Source organism: Protopterus annectens, chromosome 9.part0, assembly GCF_019279795.1.
Source record: "Protopterus annectens isolate FY-2018-M chromosome 9.part0, PAN1.0, whole genome shotgun sequence".
Lineage (NCBI taxonomy): Eukaryota > Metazoa > Chordata > Ceratodontiformes > Protopteridae > Protopterus > Protopterus annectens.
The window spans coordinates 1151975659-1151995800 of record NC_056743.1 but is presented as its reverse complement, the minus strand read 5'-3'; the positions used below and the strand labels follow the sequence as shown (position 1 = coordinate 1151995800).

Sequence of the window (20142 nt, the reverse complement as noted above, 5' to 3'; positions counted from 1 at the left end):
AAAAGCACCCTTAATAGCCTTCTAACCCCAATATACCAGCTTCTTGTAGCTGAAAGGACTGGAGAATATGAAGATGCAATTTTCTAACTTCTCTGTGGCCTTCTTGGTGGAAAATAACATTGAGACAATGCAGCAATTGTTTCACGTTTACAACTACTTAATGCTTAAAGAAGCAGACAGTATGCTAGGGGTGTACATACACAAAATGACAGAGGATAAACTTACATACAAGCATATATCAGGTTGTGAAAGCCCAACACACATCACACTCTCGGTGCAGCCCCCATCACTAAACCACTAAGGCAAGCAAACACTTCCCAGAGCTCTTAGTTCATAGGTTCACAGATTGGCTAGACAGATCGACCAAGCTGGATAAGATGTGCAGCAGGTTAAGGTGATAAAGGATAGTGAGGGAAACATACTCACAAATGAGGAGAGTGTGTTGAGCAGATGGAAAGAATACTTTGAGGGGCTGAGGGAGAGGGATGATGTGGGGATAGTGAATCAGGAAGTGAAACAGGATTAGTAAGGAGGAAGTAAGGACAGCCATGAAGAGGATGCAGAATGGAAAGGCTGTTGGTCCAGATGACATACCAGTGGAAGCATGGAGGTGCTTAGAAGAAATGGCAGTGGGGTTTTATTGTTTAATGAAATCTTGCAAAGTCAGAGGATGCCTGAGGAGTGGAAAAAGTGTTTTGGTACCTATTTTTAAGAATAAGGGTGATGTGCAGAGCTGTAGTAACTACAGAGGGATAAAACTGATCAGTCACAGCTTGAAGTTATGGGAAAGAGTAGAGGGAGTTATAAGAAGGGAGGTGATGATTAGTGATCAACAGTATGGTTTCATCCTGGGAAAGAGAACTACAGATGCGATGCTTGCTCTCAAAGTGTTGATGGAGAAGTATAGAGAAGGTCAAAAGGAGTTGCAGTGTGCCTTTGTGGACTTAGAGAAAGCATATGACAGGGTGCCTAGAGAGGAGTTGTGGTATTGTATGAGGAAGTCGGGAGTGGCAGAGAAATATGCAAGACTGATACAGGATATGTACGAGGGTAGTGCGACGGGGGTGTGGTCTGCAGTGGGAGTGATGGATGCGTTTAAGGTGGAGGTGGGATTACATCAAGGATCAGCTCTGAGCCCTTTCTTATTTGCAATAGTTGACAGGTTGACAGACGGGAATAGACAGGAGGCCTCATGGACTATGATGTCTGCAGATGACATTGTGATCTGTAGTGAGAGTAGGGACCAGGTTGAGGAGACCCAGGAGAAGTGGAGATATGCTCTAGAGAGGAGAGAAATGAAGGTCAGCAGGACTATGACAGAATATATGTGTGTGATTGAGAGGGAGGATAGAGGAATGGTGAGGATGCAGGGAGTAGAGTTTGTGAAGGTGGATGAGTTTAAATACTTGGGATCAACAGTTCAAAGTAATGGTGAGTGTGGAAGAGGTGAAGAAGAGAGTATAGGCTGGGTGGAGTGGGGGTAGAGAACAGTGTCTGTAGTGATTTGTGACAGACAGGTACCAGTAAGAGTGAAAGAGAAGGTCTGCAAGAGGGTAGTAAGACCAGCTATGTTATATGGGTTGGAGACAATGGCATTGACAAAAAGGCAGGAGTCAGAGCTGGACGTGGCAGAATTAAAGATGTTAAGATTTGCACTGATGTGATGAGGATGGACAGGATTAGCAATCAGTATATTAGAGGGTCAGCTCAGGTTGGACGGTTTGGAGAAAGAGCCAGAGAGATGAGATTGCATCGTTTTGGACATGTGCGGAGGAGGGATGCTGGGTATATTGGAAAATGATGTCAAAGATGGGGCTGCCAGGTAACAGGAAAAGAGGAAGGCCTAAGATGAGGTTTATGGATGTAGTCAGAGGACATGCAGGTGGTTGTGACAGATGCAAGATGCAGAAGACAGGAAGAAATGGAAACAGATGATCCACTGTGGCAACCCCTAACAGAAACAGCCAAAAGAGAAGAAGGAGATAGGTGTTTGGCTAATGACCAATAGGAACTTTTTAAGTCTAGCCATGCATCCCAAATCTCTGATAAGTTCTGATGTGACATATCTTGTACAAAAATGACATTTGCTAAACTATAGGCACTCAGTTCTGTCCATTGCAGCATTGTCAAAGTTCACCTGAATTCATTCATTACTTTAATTACTTGATATACATCCATGTAGTTGCTATGATAAACAGCGTACCCCATATATTACAAAATCTGCAGTATTATATTCCTCCACAATATAGCCCATTAACTACAGCGTTTATTTACTTCCAGTAGCACTCTAATTATAATTACATCTATGAATCTAAGGATGAATATTGAAGGTCAGCCTGCTTGTTTCGCTTATATTGCCAGACCCATAGTAATGGCTATCCTCAGGCAGTGTAGTAAACAGCTACCTTATGCTTAGAGATAATGACTTCACTCAAAATAACTAAATTGTGTGTAAAACAGAAATACTTAAATATGAAGACTTCCCTCAAAAAACTGACCACCAGTTCTGGCAATATCTACACCAACCCAAACTAAAACATCTTACATGTAGGCAAGAGCGTTCCATGATTCCTAGTATCTTAAGGGCATGTAGTATTCATTCAAGGTATGTACAGGCAATGGCATAAGGCTCAACAAGCTGAATTATGTAGCAGTAATTCACCCTTTATAACTTCCTGATCACTATACATCAGTGCTGTCAAAACTGGACACAAGTAGCAGTCATTTCCTACAAAATGTACAGTATGCTCCACTCCCTGGTAAGTTTTATTACAGTCCAAGGTAATTGTTGTTCCTGAATATATGTTGCAAATAATTTCCTACCTAATATTGGTGAGTCAATATTACTCTTGTCTTTTTATGGGAAATTAAAGTTCCCAGCCAGTATTATTCTTCCCTGTTGTGTTTCATGTAAGAAATGCATCAATTCAAGTAGGTCATCAGCACTTTTTATTGGTCTCTACACTTTAGTAATTGTTATCTGCTCCTGTGTTGTCTTTACTGTCACAGTTACACAGTCTATAGTACTGTCACAGTTACACAATCTATAGTATGTGTTATCATCGAACATGTAACTATCACAGGCCTCGTAACAATTTTTAATCCCTATGAAAACACGTGGCCATCAATTAAAGCAGCTTGCAGGAATGTACACCTCAGATCTTTGACTGGAGTTGAAGAAATAAATACATATATAAATAACTGCCATAACTGAATTTATATTGTCAGCCTGCTGTCAAGACTACAGTGTGCAATTGCTGCACCCACTTTCATATGTAATGGTTTTCCAAATCTGGGTCCAGACAATACTTTATTTCCACACTTTACTTGTATATACCCTGTTGTTGCTGTGCACACATTACATACTAACTAGGTCCAGGGACAGTGACACTACTCTCCCCTGCACTTCCCGAGTGCCCTCCTCTGGTTTCCCCTGCACTTCCCCAGTGCCCTCCTCTGGTTTCCCCTGCACTTCCCCAGTGCCCTCTTCTGGTTTCCCACTCATCTTTGCCCCACACCATCTACACAGATTACTTCTTTCTTCCCTTTTCCTTCTTTGTCTTATTTTAACCTCCCCATTATTATTTAACACTCAAAAACTGGACAAGACTTTACTGCAATTAAGTCTGGAGAAAATAAATAGCCTTTAGCACACATGAAAGGATACATTAGCAGGGACAGAGTTTCAGTATTGCTATTATAAACTGTGAACATTGAAAGGATAGCAGTTTTGCAATAGCACACATTAACAGAAGGATAAAGAACTCCAAAAATGAAATGGGGGAGGGGAGAAAACAAATGGTCATATTTGGTAATTGGCAGATGCACTAGAAATCAGATCGTCCACTCTTAGAACAATTTCAGTGGCATGCCAGGTACAACTATATATTTAAAAATAAAAAAAAAGCAAGCGCAAATTCTCAGTATTGCTCAGCTAAATTTAGAAAGCTGAAAGATAATGTATTTATCATTGTCCTTTAGTAAAATGTCATGCTTTCATTAGCTAAAAAAAACATACCTCCCAACCTCTTAGTGCAATAAAATCGGCAAAGCCTAAAATAATGTGGGGGACAAAGGCTCAAAAATAGGGACAGACTTGAAATATTGCTTGTATAAAACTAGTAAGTTATTAGAACAGGATTTCGGTTAACATGCATTTTAATGAGGTATAAAGTCTGAAACTGAAATACATGTCATTTAATGACTTCAGGCCTAAATTTGTGGAATCGGAGTCAATTCTCTCAAGTAAAAACAAAACTAGACTTCAAACAAGTTGTCAGCACACAGGCTTTACATATCACATGAACATCACCTCTCACATAAATTAAGGTTGCCACATATAAACCCACATGCACAGAGGTACTCACTAAAAGCCTACCAAAAAAAAAAAAAAACCTCCCAAATGCACACCACACACACACTTACGCCACCACACACACACGCGTAAAGAAAACACTACACATATCAACACTCACATCAGTGTCTCAACAAATAAGCTCCTAAGGCAAAACACATCAGATGTCTTGATCATAGGTGACTCCATAGTGAGATACACAGATGTCCCCCTATCTTAAACCAGACAGGGAAAAGGTCATGGTTAACTGACTATCAGGTCTCAGGATCTGAGACATCACTCATGCACTCAAGTCACTCAACAAGTACCGTTTTGACTCTGTCATAGTTCATGTTAAAGTGAATGACTTGAGACATACCTCTCTGGACTATATGAAGAGACATGATGGAACTCTCTGATTATGTGTCCCACCTCACCCAGGATGATGCCATAATATATAAAAAAAAAAAAAAAAATTGACTGACTTCAACAGTTGACTCAACTTCTGGTTTCAGTTCAGGGGGATGCAGTATCTGTCAGCCTGGGAGGATATGGTAGACAGACCTTGCTGCATTGTTAGAGATGGTTTGCACCTGTCTCCCTAGGCTTTCTTTTACTGGCAGAGGCCCTTGCCTCCCCCATAGTGCCTTTTATAGGTAATGTCAAAAATACATTTTTCCAATGTAACAAAATCTAACTGAGACAAACTCAGGGTCGTGCTGCTTAAGGCACTCCTCACCTTGGAGGATGCTGATGTCTGTGCAGTTACCAAGACATGGTTCAAAGCTGCTGAGAACACCCTGGCTGTGCAAGGCTACAATGCCTTGCACACTTTCAAACCTCAAAAATGAATGTGAGGGAACCAAAGGTAGAGGTATATCCATCCTTATTAAACCAAATACACTGATATTGGTCAAGCAGCATGACTCTCTTGAACTACTGTATGTCCAGTTAACAACTGGGAAAGTACCATACCACAACATATTTAGCTATAGATCCCCACTATGAACCAGGATAAGCACACCACCTACCTCAAATTTACTGGGATCCCTCTTCATGCAGCCCAACACCTTAGTCATGGGAGATTTCAACTATATCTCCATAGACTGCGGAACATACATGAGCAAAAACACACTCGCCCAGAGGTTCCTGGACTTTGTTAACACAAATATTCTGGAACAGATTGGATGTTCTGGACATAGTACTCACCAACATTGGGGGGGGGGTCACTGTTCTTTCCCCATGAGGGATGCCCTCCCTGGTTAGATCAGACAACAAGTCAGCATTGTTTGAAGTAACTATTGGAACTGACAACCTCACAGGAACAAAAATTACAAAAAACTTCACCAAAGGTAACTACAGCATACTAAGTGATGATATAAAAAGCTTCATACCACCCACAATCGCAGACACCAATGATTACTATGCAGAAGTGTATGCAAATTCACTGTACAAATAATTGACTGCATAAACTCTGCCGTACTTGATCGGATCAAAACCAGGTCTTAAAACAAGCCACCGTGGTGGACTTCAAGTATAAACATATTATGTCCAAAAGCAAGAACGATATCACTCTGCAGAGAAAGAGTTCCATCTTAAGCCTAAGCAGGATAATCAGAAATCTTGTTAAGTCTTCTACAGCAAATTACAAAACTAAAATTGCATCCCTAGCCAAGGATAATCATAAGGCATTCTTTAACTACATCTGCAGTCTAAAAGGGAATGCCCAGCTATGTGCTAGTTTGGAAGATATTGCCAACCTACTAGCTGACAGATTCAGTGCAAATGTCTTCACCCTCCTGCACTCACCTACCATATCCCAAAGCATACCCAACACCACTCCTCTGCCTAGTATCTCTAGAGAACATGTCATCTCTGCACTTGCCAAGGCCAAAACCCCAGCCTCAGTGGGACCACATAATATCCCAGGTTATCTGCTAAACAGTCTAAAACAAGAACTAGCATACCCACTTGGCATTCTTTTTAAACATAGCTTGAGAACTGGCCATGTGCTTGCAGAATAGAGAACAGCAACAGTTATCCCACTGTACAAAGGGAGGGGCCATCAACTGACCCTGGGAACTACAGACCCATAAGTCTAACAAGCCTGATCTGCAAGGAAAGAATTATCATGGACCTCATCAGTAAGGACATAGGTGACCTCCCAATGCTGGAGCCAACCCAGTCTGGATTTATTAAGGGTAGATCAGGCTTATTAAACCTGATAGACTTCTTTGAGAATGTCACCAAAGCCAGCCACGGATGAAGGTAAGAGTGCACACAGCCTCTCTCGACCTTGCCAAGGTTTGTGACACAATTCCCCACTCTGGCTTCATGGAGAAACTCTCCCAGATAGGGATTAACCCTTGGCTCACCAACAGAACACACACTGTAAAAAAATCGTGACTCCACCTCCACCAGTAGACTCGTCACCAGTGGAGTACCACAAGGGTCTGTGCTGGGCCCCTTATTGATTGGCAGCTATTGCTCAGACGTCCAGGCCAAAGTATATGACCTTTGGCTCAGCAGTTGTGCTGATGATTGCAAACTGGAAGCAATCATTGAGTCCCCCAATGATGTCAATATATTACAAGGGCTAACACAAACAAATGGCTGGTGCCAAAGCCATGGTTTAAAACTAAATGCACAAAAATGCATTATTATTTCCTTTGGCAAAATGGAATTCCCTACAAGTTGTAATATTGAGAGCACCCCCCCACCGAGTTCCAACCCAGTGGGTGAGACTTGGGAACACAGGGTGATCGCAATTTAAACTTGACCACCAAGTTTCCACAGTGGTAAGGGAATCCCTCTATGTAGCACATCTCATAAGCAAAGGCATTGGATGTTATAACTCCACTGTATTCGACTCTCAGACCACTAATGTACCCTTTTGCATATATATCACCAGACTCCTGCAGCAGCTGGACAGACCAAGAGGTTTCTCACTAAGAAAATACATGGACCCCTAGCCATGACCTACGTGGACAGGTTGAAAGCCATTTCACTTTACTCTGCATCTTAAAGGCTACTGTGAGGTGACTTGTGCCTGACCTATAGGGCAATCTCCAACCCTGCCCTAATGGAAATGCTGCACATCCACAAGTGAAATGACTCAAAGAGTCACTTGCTGTAAAGATCTCAGCCTAGCTTGTGACATTAACAAATCATGCTGGAGAGACAGACATGTCTCCCAGCAGCTGCCACTTCTCTGGAATAGACTCCTTATTCACAACAGAGCTCGTCACTGACTCTATTCAAACACAACATAGATAATTGGATAGAAGACCACAAATTCACCCCAGGGGTGACACTCTTGTCCCTCACAGGTAGGGGTAGCCAGTGTTGATCAGAGACCATCTTTGTTCATAAATTCATTCTTAACTACCCAAAAAAGAAGAAATGGGGATACTATGGATAGGCCTGCAAAGGTTCTAGGGCCATCATCCTTGTAACTGCCTATGAACTTATTTTATGAGAGACCAAAAATAGGATTGACCAAAAATAGGAGGCAAATATGTGGACATTCTGCAAACAGCTGGTTCATCCAACACCCCACTTCACTGTAATAAGTCGAATGCTACACTGTCCTTTTTACCAGTGTACCAAGCTAGTGGTCAACTGCATGACACACATTCCTGCCCTCCAAGTCCTGTTTCTGTGCCCTGCCCCCAACCCTCTTTCAACCTTTCAACACATTTTATTAAAAAGAAATAGCAAACCATTTGCCAGAAATGCTGCAAACAGTTCTAGTTTATGCTCAACCTGCACAGAGCACTCATGCTTTTGAAAAAAAAAAATAAAAAATAAAAAACTTCCCTTGAAACTGTAACAAACTACTTGCTACAAATATAGTGAGCAGTTGCTACAGATTATACCCTGCCAGCATGAAGAGCTACACCGCTCAGGTTTTAGGGTTTTTTTTTTAAACTGTAGCAAACTGCTCCCTGCAGTTTAGACCACGTCCACAGGAAGGGCTACAGAGTCCAGGCTTGACCGCAAATGCCTTGTGAGATCAAAATCTTAACACCTCAGGATAATCTCAGCAAAGCAGATATTACTCTTCAAAACATTGGTGATATTAGAGAATGTGCTTAGCAATAAAGGGAATGATTCTTATGTCATAGGGTACTCCATTATAAGATATACTGATGCCCTCTAACCAGACTAAACAAGGAGAAGAAAACTTTGTTGCTTATCTAGAGCCAGGATGTGCCAAAGCACACACAGGTCATTACACCACAAGCACCAGTAGGATTCCATCATGGTCGACATAGATGTAAGCGACCAGAGTGGTACCACCCTGACTATATGAAGAGACACATTATGGAACTTTCAGACAAATGTGTCTCAGGCTGATATTAGCTTAGCCTAACAGTGAGAAGCATTATACTATCACCGAAGATGATGCCAAAATAGGAGCAAAACATGACAGATTTCAACTGGCTGTCTTTCTGGTGTCATACTAAAGGGATCCAATATTTCTCAGCATGGGAACACATGGTTAACAGATCACATTATTTTGCCAAGGATGGTTTACACCTCTCCTCTTTAGGCTTTTGAATACTGGCTATAACTTTGTCCACCCCCTTAGCACCACTTTACTCAATACCAAATTGACAAACCTACCTACATAGCAAACCAGCTCAAATGAATCTCAAGGTGTTCCTGCTCAGTGCCAGGAGCTTAAATAAAAAGCTACACTCCCTCTAATCCAGCCACATACTTGAGAATATAGACATCTGTGCAGTTACAGAGACATGGTTTAAAGCAACAGAGTACCTTGAGAGTGCAAAGTTTCAGTGCCTTCCACAATTTAAGGCCAGTAGCTGTACAAAAGCTAGATGTGGAAAATCTCAAAATACATCAATAACAAGCATACCTCTAGGGTGGTCAAAGAGGATGACATGCAGGAGTTCCTCCATATGCAAATCACCATAGACAGATCCTGTATCATATCCTAGCTAGCTAGAGGTCACCCTCTGTCTCATGAAGCTCTCATCCTACGCAGCCTCATATCTACAGACAAGGAGATTCCTAGACTTGATGTTGGCTTCACATGTGACATTCATCGCAATTAACTTTTCAGAAAATTAATGCTAATTCATGTCTATTTTATGTGTTTACTAAATCAGTAGTATCTGATTTGGATGCTATTTCTCCACAAGTCTATTGCTGAGAGGACAAGAGATATGCAAACTACATAAAGCAGAAATTACTGGGTCACAGAGGCTTGGGAAGTCATTGTTAAGAAGAAACAAAAACTGTTTCATTGTTACGTAAAACTTGGCATTAAAATACCATAGTTAAGATTATGCTATAACAGAATACCTATGCAGAGATAACTACATGAGCAGCCAGAATGGAATTCAAATTGAATATTTTACCGTGCACATTTTAAGAGATGCATAGATTGGCCTAAAATCTGGATTGATGTGTGTCCTTTTATTTAGACAAAATCACTTTGGAATAACCTTTCCCAGGAACAGACATACAAGGGAATGGCTTTAGTGGCACACCACGCTGTGATGTGATTTGATGTCTACTGTCATGCAAAGTTCACTAATTAGTTGAATCAGCCAAGCTGGAAATGCAAGACTCTAGCTCAATGAAGAAGGGTTGCTTGGAGTTGTAACTTGGCCAGGAAATGAAACTTGCAAAACTGCTCTTTGCAAAAAAGTCTTTTACCTCAGTAATGTGTTGACACTTTTGCAAGCTTCTTTCAGAGAACATGTAGTACATTAGTAGGAACATTTCCAAACAACATTTCCAACACTCAGTGTAAACCAGTCAGTCAATGACTTGATCTGAAGGCTCTCAACCTTGGCATTTTTTTTCCAGGTGTTCCATTTTAAGCGAATAGAAATCTAGTCCAAATAGAAATAACGGTAGGGCTATTTGTTTTTAGAATCTGTGCTCTCCTAGTGCAGATTTAGCTTTCCAAAATAATCCGGATATCTGCCCCCATGAGGACAGAGAAGGATAAAAAAAAATAAAAATAAAATTAGGAATGAGTACTTATTTTGCTACAGGCAGCTTTGGGAGGTGCAGTAATTCATGGCAAGATAAAAAAATATATCTCTATATCTATGTCTCTATATCTATATTTACACGTTTTTCATCATTTGCCCATAGTAGTCCTTTAAACAGGAGCACAGCAAAAAGTTCAATAAAGTGGAGCTGGTCCTGGCTGCTGTGAAGAACTGGATATTTTAATCTCACAATACAGATGGAAATAAAACACTCAGACTGCTTAGAGTAGCAGTCTCACAGCACATGCATTTAACTGCCCTACACAACTGCAGAGAAAACACTGCTTATACTAACACAATGGAAGTCACAGGCTGCCAATAGTCATCATGAATTATTCAAAAGATTATATCGGCATTATATTATGGCACCAGGAGCATACTTCTTTACACAAAATGTATGTTGCTCTGTATAGGATCATAGGATATTACTAGACTATTGACCCAGAAATCATTTTAAGCCTAGCCATTTCAGCAAAAGGTCAAAACTCAGTATTACTGAAAATGTGTTTTTTATTGGAGATTATGAAACTGCAGCAGGTTGATGAGGTTGATTAAAATAATAGTAATAATTACACTTCTTGCACAACCTACTTGCGACTTACAGACTGTCTGGGCTTGCTGTAAGATACAGAAATCTGAATGGGCACATACCACCCCTAGAAGTGAACTGACATTAATACCATGCTGTCCACAAACTTTTACATATGTATGTAAATAGGCTTGCCACATCTTACTTTATACTCTGTAATCCGTACTCAGAAATCACACTTTAAGCTATCCTTCATACTTACCCCAAGGGTCTTTTGCTGTGTCCTTATGAAGGACTTCAGCCATGCTGTTGGAGTGGCTGGTCTTGGATTGTTTGTATCTTGAATTTCTCTAGGAGTGTTCAGATTAGAGATTTCTTTGGAAATGTTTGGTTCTTTTTTCTCTGTGAGACTTCCAGCTACAGTCTGAGGATAGACTATAGTCATGACAACAACCCCATTTGGTAACTGAACAGTTGAACTCATGGTGTCAAGTTATGTTCCAGCTGTATTATGTGGCAAGGAGAATACCATTACCCTCTTTATAATCTGCAAACCTCAGGTATCTGTAGAAATGGCAAGAAACAGATGCCGAAATATAATTTGACACAGTGATTATCTTAGTAGGATACAGACATTTTAGATTAAACTCCACTGCATCTATCACCTTTACTGGCTTTAACATTCCTGATGTACAATCATCATAAGTTTTACTTCCTTACAGAACTCTTATACACATTTGAGTTTTGTTACAATTTTGACTTACTGTTTTGTTAAGTAAACAAAACTATGATGACAGCTAAATGGGGAAAAATGCTCTTTACATTACCCCCCTGAACTGTTATACAGGTGATGATCCAAACCAGAACAATTTCGGCTTTAATCTAGTTCAATGGTGAGTTTAATAATGTACAAAACTAAAATGTAGATCAGATTAACAAGCACCACAGGATACGACAAAGATACTGAAAACTGACACTACTTTACTAGCAAAGACAACCACTAGGATAAAGGTTGAATATTACCTAGAATTAGTCACAAAGCAATGACTTGTACACAGTCAGATTAGTCTGTCGACAGATTTTGATTTAACTAATAAAGTTAGTCATCTGCAAATCCAAAAAATAAATAAATAAATAAATCCATACAAGATCTATGATAAAGAAAACAAAAATGAATTAAGGAAATAAGACAGACATTTACTGTGCAAGACTAAAGCAGAGTTTCAAGGTGAGGATACAGATGACCAAATTCATGCAGGAAATAGGGGAATATGGAATCTAGGGAGTGGTTTGAAATGGGGTAGGGTTGAGTTTTGACAGAGGAAACTGATTCTGGCCTACATTTTCTACTTGCTTTTGCCTCATGCCAGCCCTTCATCAAACCCTAACCCATTATCTCCCCATACACCTTTCAAGTGCTGGGACAAGAACCTACTGGTGAGAAGCTATAATTATGGCAGCAGTAAAGCAATGACGTTCTTTTTTCTATAAGCTCACACTTCTCCAGGCCTATGTGATTATGCATGCTTTGGTACATAACCACAATGCCACTAATCATGCTTAGTGGGTCAGTACAGCCCTGATCTATCTGCTTACTGCACCATAAGCTTTTGTTTTCTTGATGATAATGCAGTAGACTGAACTGCCACCCTCCCCTCCTCAGGATGTAGCAGCCACTCTTCAATGAAATTTTCAACATATCCAAGACTATCAGATGCAAGTTTTGCTCTTTTACTGAATGCATTGATTTCATCAGTCATACTCCTATTTCATCATCTTCTTTCGGCTGTTCCCATTAGGGGTCGCCACAGCGGATCATCTGTTTCCATTTCCTCCTGCCTCTGCATCTTGCTCTGTCACACCAACCACTTGCATGTCCTCTCTCACCACATCCATAAACCTTATCTTAGGCCATCCTATTTTCCTGTTACCTGGTAGCTTCATCCTTAGCATCTTTTTCCCAAATTACTCAGCATCCCTCCTCAGCACATGTCCATACCAACGTAATCTTGCCTCTCTGGCTTTGTCTCCAAACCTTCCAACCTGGCTGACCCTCTAATATACTTATTCCTAATCCTGTCTACCCCTATCACACCCAGTGCAAATCTTAACATCTTTAACTCTGCCACATCCAGCTCTAACTCCTGCCTTTTTGTCAATGCCACTGTCTCCAACCCATATAACATAGCTGGTCTCGCTACCCTCTTGTAGACCTTCTCTTTCACTCTTACTGGTACTAGTCTGTCACAAATCACACTTGACACTTCTCCACCCAATCCATCCCGCCTGTACTGTCTTCATCTCTCTTCCACACTCACCATTACTCTGAACTATTGCTCCCAAGTATTTAAACTCATCCACCTTTGCCACCTCTACTCCTTGCATCCTCACCATTCATCTATCCTCCCTCTCATTCACACACATATATTATGTCTTAGTCCTATTGACCTTCATTCCTCTTCTCTATAGAGCATATCTCCATCTCTTCAGGGTCTCCTCTACCTGTTCCCTACTTTCACTACAGATCACAATGTCATCTGCAAACATTATAGTCCATGGGGTTTTCATTTGATTTTGTTTAATGATGCAGGATTCTTCCACTTCTAAAACGTACATCAATGCTAATGAAACAGTTAAGCTCACATTTCTATAAATCCCTGGCACTTGGCATAATGCCTTCTATAGGACTAAGTAAAATTCTCCCTTTATCCTGTCTTTCAGTTTATAGAAGACTGTAACTAATGCAGTGCAAAAGCAAAACAAATGGAGTGTCTCTTCTCTAGAAGCTACAGTTGCCACAAGTGAAGTGATGATAATGACAGATGGTGTGACATTTTACATGTCTCTGCAGTAACTTCGGAAAACCTAAATGCATTACAGGCAGTAATCAGATGGAGATCTACTTCCACTCACATTACAGACGCAGACTATCTCAGGAAGCTCAAGAAGGTACTTTCTACTTGACCAAGAAAGCCACTTAGATGTGCTGATGACATATTATTGTTACTGGAAGGCAGAAATCCTAAACTGCATATTCTGTTTGTGAGCCCCAATGCCTACCTGTGGAGTTGGATTTCTAGCTTTTCTTATTTACTGCTTTTTATATTTTTTAATTAATGCCACTTCCTTCTCTTACATAAGAGTTTACACGTCTGTCTACAGCAGAAGTGATGTTTGATACCCAAGTGATTATTCAAGATGTCTCCATTTCAATTCTTCTATGGCTACACTTCATTAATTTCTATTCCCTACTCTTTACTCAATTCTTGCAATGGGACCATGTCGTCACCACTTTCACTGAACCTCATTTCAATGAACATATTTTGCTAAAATCATTGATACTGGAGAATTCCCTTTTATCCACTGTTGTGTGACCACAGAGTATGTGTATTTATGTTCAGGGGTATGGGGTGTGCAGGGGGGAGTCTCTCCCTGAAAATAATTTTAAGGTTTGTTGAAAGTGATTTCAGCAAAATATCTTCATGAAACAGGATTCCGTGAAAGTGAAAGTGTTTTTATCTACTTACACGAATCCCCAGTAACATACCATACTTGTAAAATGTTCATGAAAATTTTACTGTCCATATTGCATGAAATAGGTCTCTAGTTATTTACCTCTTTTCAACATTCACTGTTCCATAGCTAGGATGGAATCAGCATTGCTCTAACTGAATAAAAAGGATTGCTATAGGATGAGGTCTTCTATCAGGCCACCTTCAGAAAGCTCACTGCCTCTGAAACTGGAACATACCCTGCTGTAGCCTTTAGCAAGTAAAGTCCACCTATCCAGTGCTGTAAGTGGGTGTATAGAGTGTCATCACAAAGGCTCCACAATACACAATCTAAAAACAAAACACACACAAAAAGCCAATTAAGGGAAAACTATTGCCCAACAGGGTAGGTTGGAAAGGAAAATTAAGGATGGTTCAGTGGTTGTGAGGCCCAATGCTACAGCTGGATGGATTCCAACACTGAAAGGTCCATTATTTCCCTTGTTGTTAAAGTGCAAACAGCTCATTTTATGTCTGCTAATTTATTTTGTTTTGACACACACACACACACACAGTGGCAGATACATAACAAGTGGCATACACAAAGTCCTTGTTACATCAGCTTTTGAAGAACTTGCATTATCTCTGTTTTTATTTTTTCTGCTTATCAACCATGTTTTCTGAGGAGCCACTATTAGTTAATGGAAAGGGAATGGCAGCTGCAGTAAAAAGATTTCATTCCTAGCAAATAGATTTTGTGCAGGAAATAGGCATGCTAGTTTTTGTATGGGCTGCCCAGGGAACATGGGATTTTGCTGATTTTCCAACTTTCTAAAACAAAGCGATAACACTACACTGAGGAAGGCATTTTTCCCCAAAAGGGTAGTGATGTGAGTGTACATAGCATAGTCACAATGGTCCCAGACTATACCTTCCATGAAAACAAAAAAGCCAGTTAAAATGAAAAAGCTATGCTTGCAGCACTATGCTGAGCCAGGTACTCTGGCCATCAGGAAAGGAGTTTTGTAAAGGAGTATAAAAAGTGCTGTTACAATTTCCAGCTACAAAAAGCATTTCTAACCATCGACAGATTACAAACGAGGTTGGTTTCAGAGAATGTACCCCAAGTGAGCTTACCTAAAGTGCTGACGCTATTGGTTTAGCCAGTGCTATGATTCCACAGCATTCTTTTCACACAAACACCAGATAGTATAAAACAATGCTCACAGTACTGCTGTAAAGCAGGTATGAAGTCCCCTAGCAATGCAGTGCTGTAAATTAGTGGATATGGTACTGTCACAGTGGTCCCATGGTGTACTTTAATCTAAATAATAACACGAGTTAAAACAAAATAAAACAATGTTTACAGCAATGCTCTGAACCAAATCCTCAATTCCCCTGACAATGTGCTGTTGTAAGAGTGCAAAGACTGCTGTTACAATGGTCCCACAGTATTTTTTTTTTTTTTTGTTTACACATTCCAAAAAGCTAAGTTAAACTAAAACTATGCTTACAGCAGTGCTGTGAGCCAGATACGCAGTACAACAGGAGTACTTTGTTGGAAGTAAACAGTGTTCTTAAATTTCCAGTAATAAAACGTACTTTTAACCATCGCCCTCTTGTTAAGGATTTTAGCATTATGAAGTGTGTTCCAGGGGATCAGCTCTAAAGTGCCAACTCTGTTGCTTTAGGCAGAGCTATGGTTCCACAAAATAGTTTCACACAAACACAAAATAGTAAGTAAAAATAAAACAAGCACTTTTATGAACTATGTTCTTGCTTCCTAGTAATGGAGCGGTCCTGTACATTACTAGTAGTCTTTTCCCACAGTGGTCCCATGTTATAAATTCCACAAAAGCAAACAAGCAAAAAGGTAGTTAAAACAAAATGATGCTAACAAGGCTTTTCTGAGCAAGGTACTTGGTTTTCCAGCAATGGCATGCTGACAATGAGTGCATAGTGTGGGGTTTCCATTTCCCCACAAACAAGAAAGCCAGCTAAAATAAAGTAAACCACTGAGTGCAGCACTGTTGTAATCCAAATTCACAGGCCCAGGCCCTCAGCAATACAGTGCACCAAATGTGTATGGGTAGCACATAGCACAATGGCTTCAGTGTACTTTCCACAGAAAAATACAGCAGTAAAAGTTACAAACTGCTCAGTGCTAGGTCTTCAGACCCCCAACAAGACAATGCTATAGATGAGCACATAGTGTTGAAACAATGGTTCTACAGTATACTGTCTATACACAGACACAAATAAATCAATGCTTACAGCACTGCTCTGAACCAAGCAATCACTCTTCCAGCAGTAAAATGTTGGAAATGAGTATATAGGTTGTACTCACCATTGTCAGCTGTTTTATTAAAAAGGAGGAAGAGAGACAGTCCAACATATCTGCCATCTTCCAAGGAGCTTAGTTTTATAAAATGTACCCCAAGAGACCATCTCTAAACTGCTGGCACTATTGCTTGAGCTAGGACTTGCTTTTACTGTGAGCTCCAAGGCATCAACTCTAAAAGGCCAACACTGTTGCTTAGTTTAGCCTGAATTATGTGCCCACAGAATACATTCCACACAAACAGCACTGCTCTTAGCCAGTATAAAATACCCCAGCAATGCATTAATATAAATGACTGTATAGAGTCTCGTCTCAATTGCCCCACCACATACATACTACACAAACAGATAAGCCAGTTAAAGTAAAGCAATTCTTATAGAACCTTTCTGAGTCAGGTACGCAGTAGCCCAGTAATGAAGAGTGAATATGTATAAATGCAGTTACAAAAAGCAGGTCTAAACATCCACCCAGGAGCTCGATCTGCTCTGAAGTGGCATTACTTTTGAAGTATGGCCTCACAGTATACTTTCCACACAAACGGGGGAAAAAGCCAGTTGAAAAATAAAACAATGCTTATAGCACTGCTCTTTGGCAGGTACACAGTCGTCCCAGCAATGCTGTGCTGAAAGTGAGTGCATAGGGTGTTGTCATAATGGTCCCACTATATATCTTACATAAAAACAAAAGAATCCAGTTAAAAATAAAACAGAACAATGCTTACTTCACTGTTCTCTTCCTCGTGTTCCGCTCCCCCAGAAAGAAGAGTTGTGAGGTGAGGGAGTGCAATGCTGTCACAACTGTCAGTTCCTTTCCAGCTCTCATTCTTTCTCAACTGTGTTGTTCCTCCATCGCATTGGAACTAATCTGTAATCCATTTCAGTCTTAGGTAAATGTAAGATCTGTTATGAATTACCAAACATCTGCTAATCCTTCATGTGTATCAATATAATGAATGGTATCGTACCACATTTGGTCACTGCTTTCTTAATTGGTTGTGCATTTAACAATGAGATTGACTGGCTACTCAGCTTGTCAGAAGACAATGTAATAATCACAGTCTCTTCTGCAGCCAACATATCATCACCACCTTTCCCTGTCTTGCTTATTGCTGACATGACACATCTTTACTTGTAGCTGAGCAACAAAAGTAGGGCTATTTACTTGGTACCTTTATCAAATTTGCATCATCTGCAAAAATACCACTTTGGATCGCCAATGAAAGCAGGCACATGCCTACTGGAACTAACTGGTCACAAAATATAACTAATAAGAGTAAATAAACAACATTCTGGAAATTACAAACCCATAAACATGGATTTCTAAGTTTTTTCCCCCCAGGGTCTAGCTAAAAGGTTGGAAAGAATGCTAGGCAGTCAGGTGGAAGGGTGATAAGTAGGGATAAGAGATGACTAATGTTGAATTAAGTGACCTTGGTGGAATGCAGAGGTCTGTATGAGTATGGAGTAGTGTTTATTAGATGTTAGCAATTTGTCTGGCCTGACAGACTGGTGAGAATAATTCAAAAAGGTATCCTCTGTCCCCATTATCTGCTGGCTAGGAGGTTAGTAATTGCATTGAAAGGACTTGGGAGGGGTAGAGAAGTATGTGAACTTTTGCTAGCAGTCTTCAGTTGTTTAGAGATGTTATATGATGTGAGGTTTATATGTCATGTGGTCAAATGCTCAGAATATTGAACGAGAAATGTGTCTCAAAAGTCAATGTGTTGAAAATTAAAAAAAAATTTAATTCAACATTTTTTGTATGGGGCCCCCCCTGCACCTCCACACCCCCTGCTAATTATATATATCATCTCCAAGATCACACTACAGTGGGGAAAGCTTGAATTCTCTGATCCAAGCTATACTGCAGTCTCACAGAGAAAAAATGGATGGCATGTGTGATCAGCTGAGCTTCGATCAGCTATATAAGTTTTTCCTGTTTGACCATATGAACTTTTCATATAGGCATGCATGCTAATGTCAGATAGGGGCTGCTAGTGGTGCTGAAGGAATTCAGGTGGGTCAAAAAAGCAGCAGGTCTTAAATGTGATCACATCGATTTGGTAGTTTTACTCTTCGGGAAGGTAACCATTTGAAATGTCGGTACCTGCTACAGTGTGTCCTGAAACACAGTGACTGAATGGATGAAAAAATGGTCTTACATATACTACATCTGAGATGACCATATCTCAGAATATTTCCTTTTCTCTGAGGTGTGGCAATTTCGGAGTTGGTATATATAAGTTTGGGAGTATGGGGGTTTGCCCCCTCCAAAAAGAAGTTTAAAGAAGAAGAGTGATGTTTGAGAGTCGCTTTTCTCCTTCAATTTCAGTCTTTCTTTATTCAGCATGTTGGCACTTGGCATTTCGAGTGCTGGCATTTTAATAGGGAGCCCCTTGGTAAAGGTAAAATGGGGAAGTACAATTACCAGTCATGTTGGATAGGGTTATGTATTTAGGGATTCACAATTTAGGATGCTAGATGAGACAGAATATAAAAATGTGGATCTGGCAAATCAAGAAGCACATGCACAGGTGGTGAATTAGCATAAGAAAAAAGAGAGAATAAAAGATCCAGCAGTTTATATGAAGAAATTAGAGCAAAAATTGGGATTGGTAGAGGATGGGAATGCAAGATTAAAATTTAGCAATTACATTCTGAATGCCAGAGATGTATGCCTATATTACTGATTGTTAATATAAAGAAAACCAACTTCATATTATTTTGGTACTTTGTTTAAGTGGGCTTGACACTCTTCAAATTGCTGACCTCCAAATAACCTGACTGATATGCTTTAAACTTAACCCAGTGTACTTCCCCCCCAAAGCTATTAACTTTTAAATAGCTTAGCCTGTGTACTGTTCCACAGATTGTAATTAACCCAATTAGTCCTTCCAAATAGTTTAGCTCATGCACTGCTCTGAAATTTAAATTAAAGTTATGTTACTTGATCAGATTTACCTTACCTGTGCACCTTTCTGTCTAATACTTGAAGCACTGGATGGGTTAGCTAATGTGTTTTCCTTCTGTTGTCAGCCTCTTAGCACTTGATTCCCTCTGACAATGTAAGAACTGCATTATTCTTCCTGATAACAAACTCTCAGTTAACACAAATAACTATGCCTGTGAGAGGTGCAAATGTTTAATTAATTTGCAGATACTCTTCTCACCTGCACAATGCAGGTCATACACTCACACCTATACCCTTACCTCCACACCATTTTCAATGAAATCACATTAAAATGTCATATTGTATATCTCTCAACTTTTTCTTCCAGAGTTATAGACAAATCAAAAATAACTGGAGAAAAGGCCCGACAATTAAGGTAACTTTTTAGATGCTGGTACTATTAATGTATACTTTATCAAAGTAAGTCCCAGTTTTAGGAGGCATGATGCAAAAGTTTGCAAACACAA

The 20142-nt window shown here is 40.1% G+C and overlaps 1 protein-coding gene across 1 annotated transcript in view; it reads right to left on the bottom strand.

The window, feature by feature from the left end:
- LOC122811883 (membrane-spanning 4-domains subfamily A member 4A-like) overlaps nt 1–20142 on the bottom strand; it is a 156406-nt gene that overhangs the window by 113258 nt on the left and 23006 nt on the right. The window contains exon 2 of the mRNA XM_044084024.1: nt 11157–11458. Coding sequence (XP_043939959.1) covers nt 11157–11378 — 222 coding nt within the window. The 5' untranslated portion in view covers nt 11379–11458. The remainder of the gene's footprint in view (nt 1–11156; nt 11459–20142) is intronic.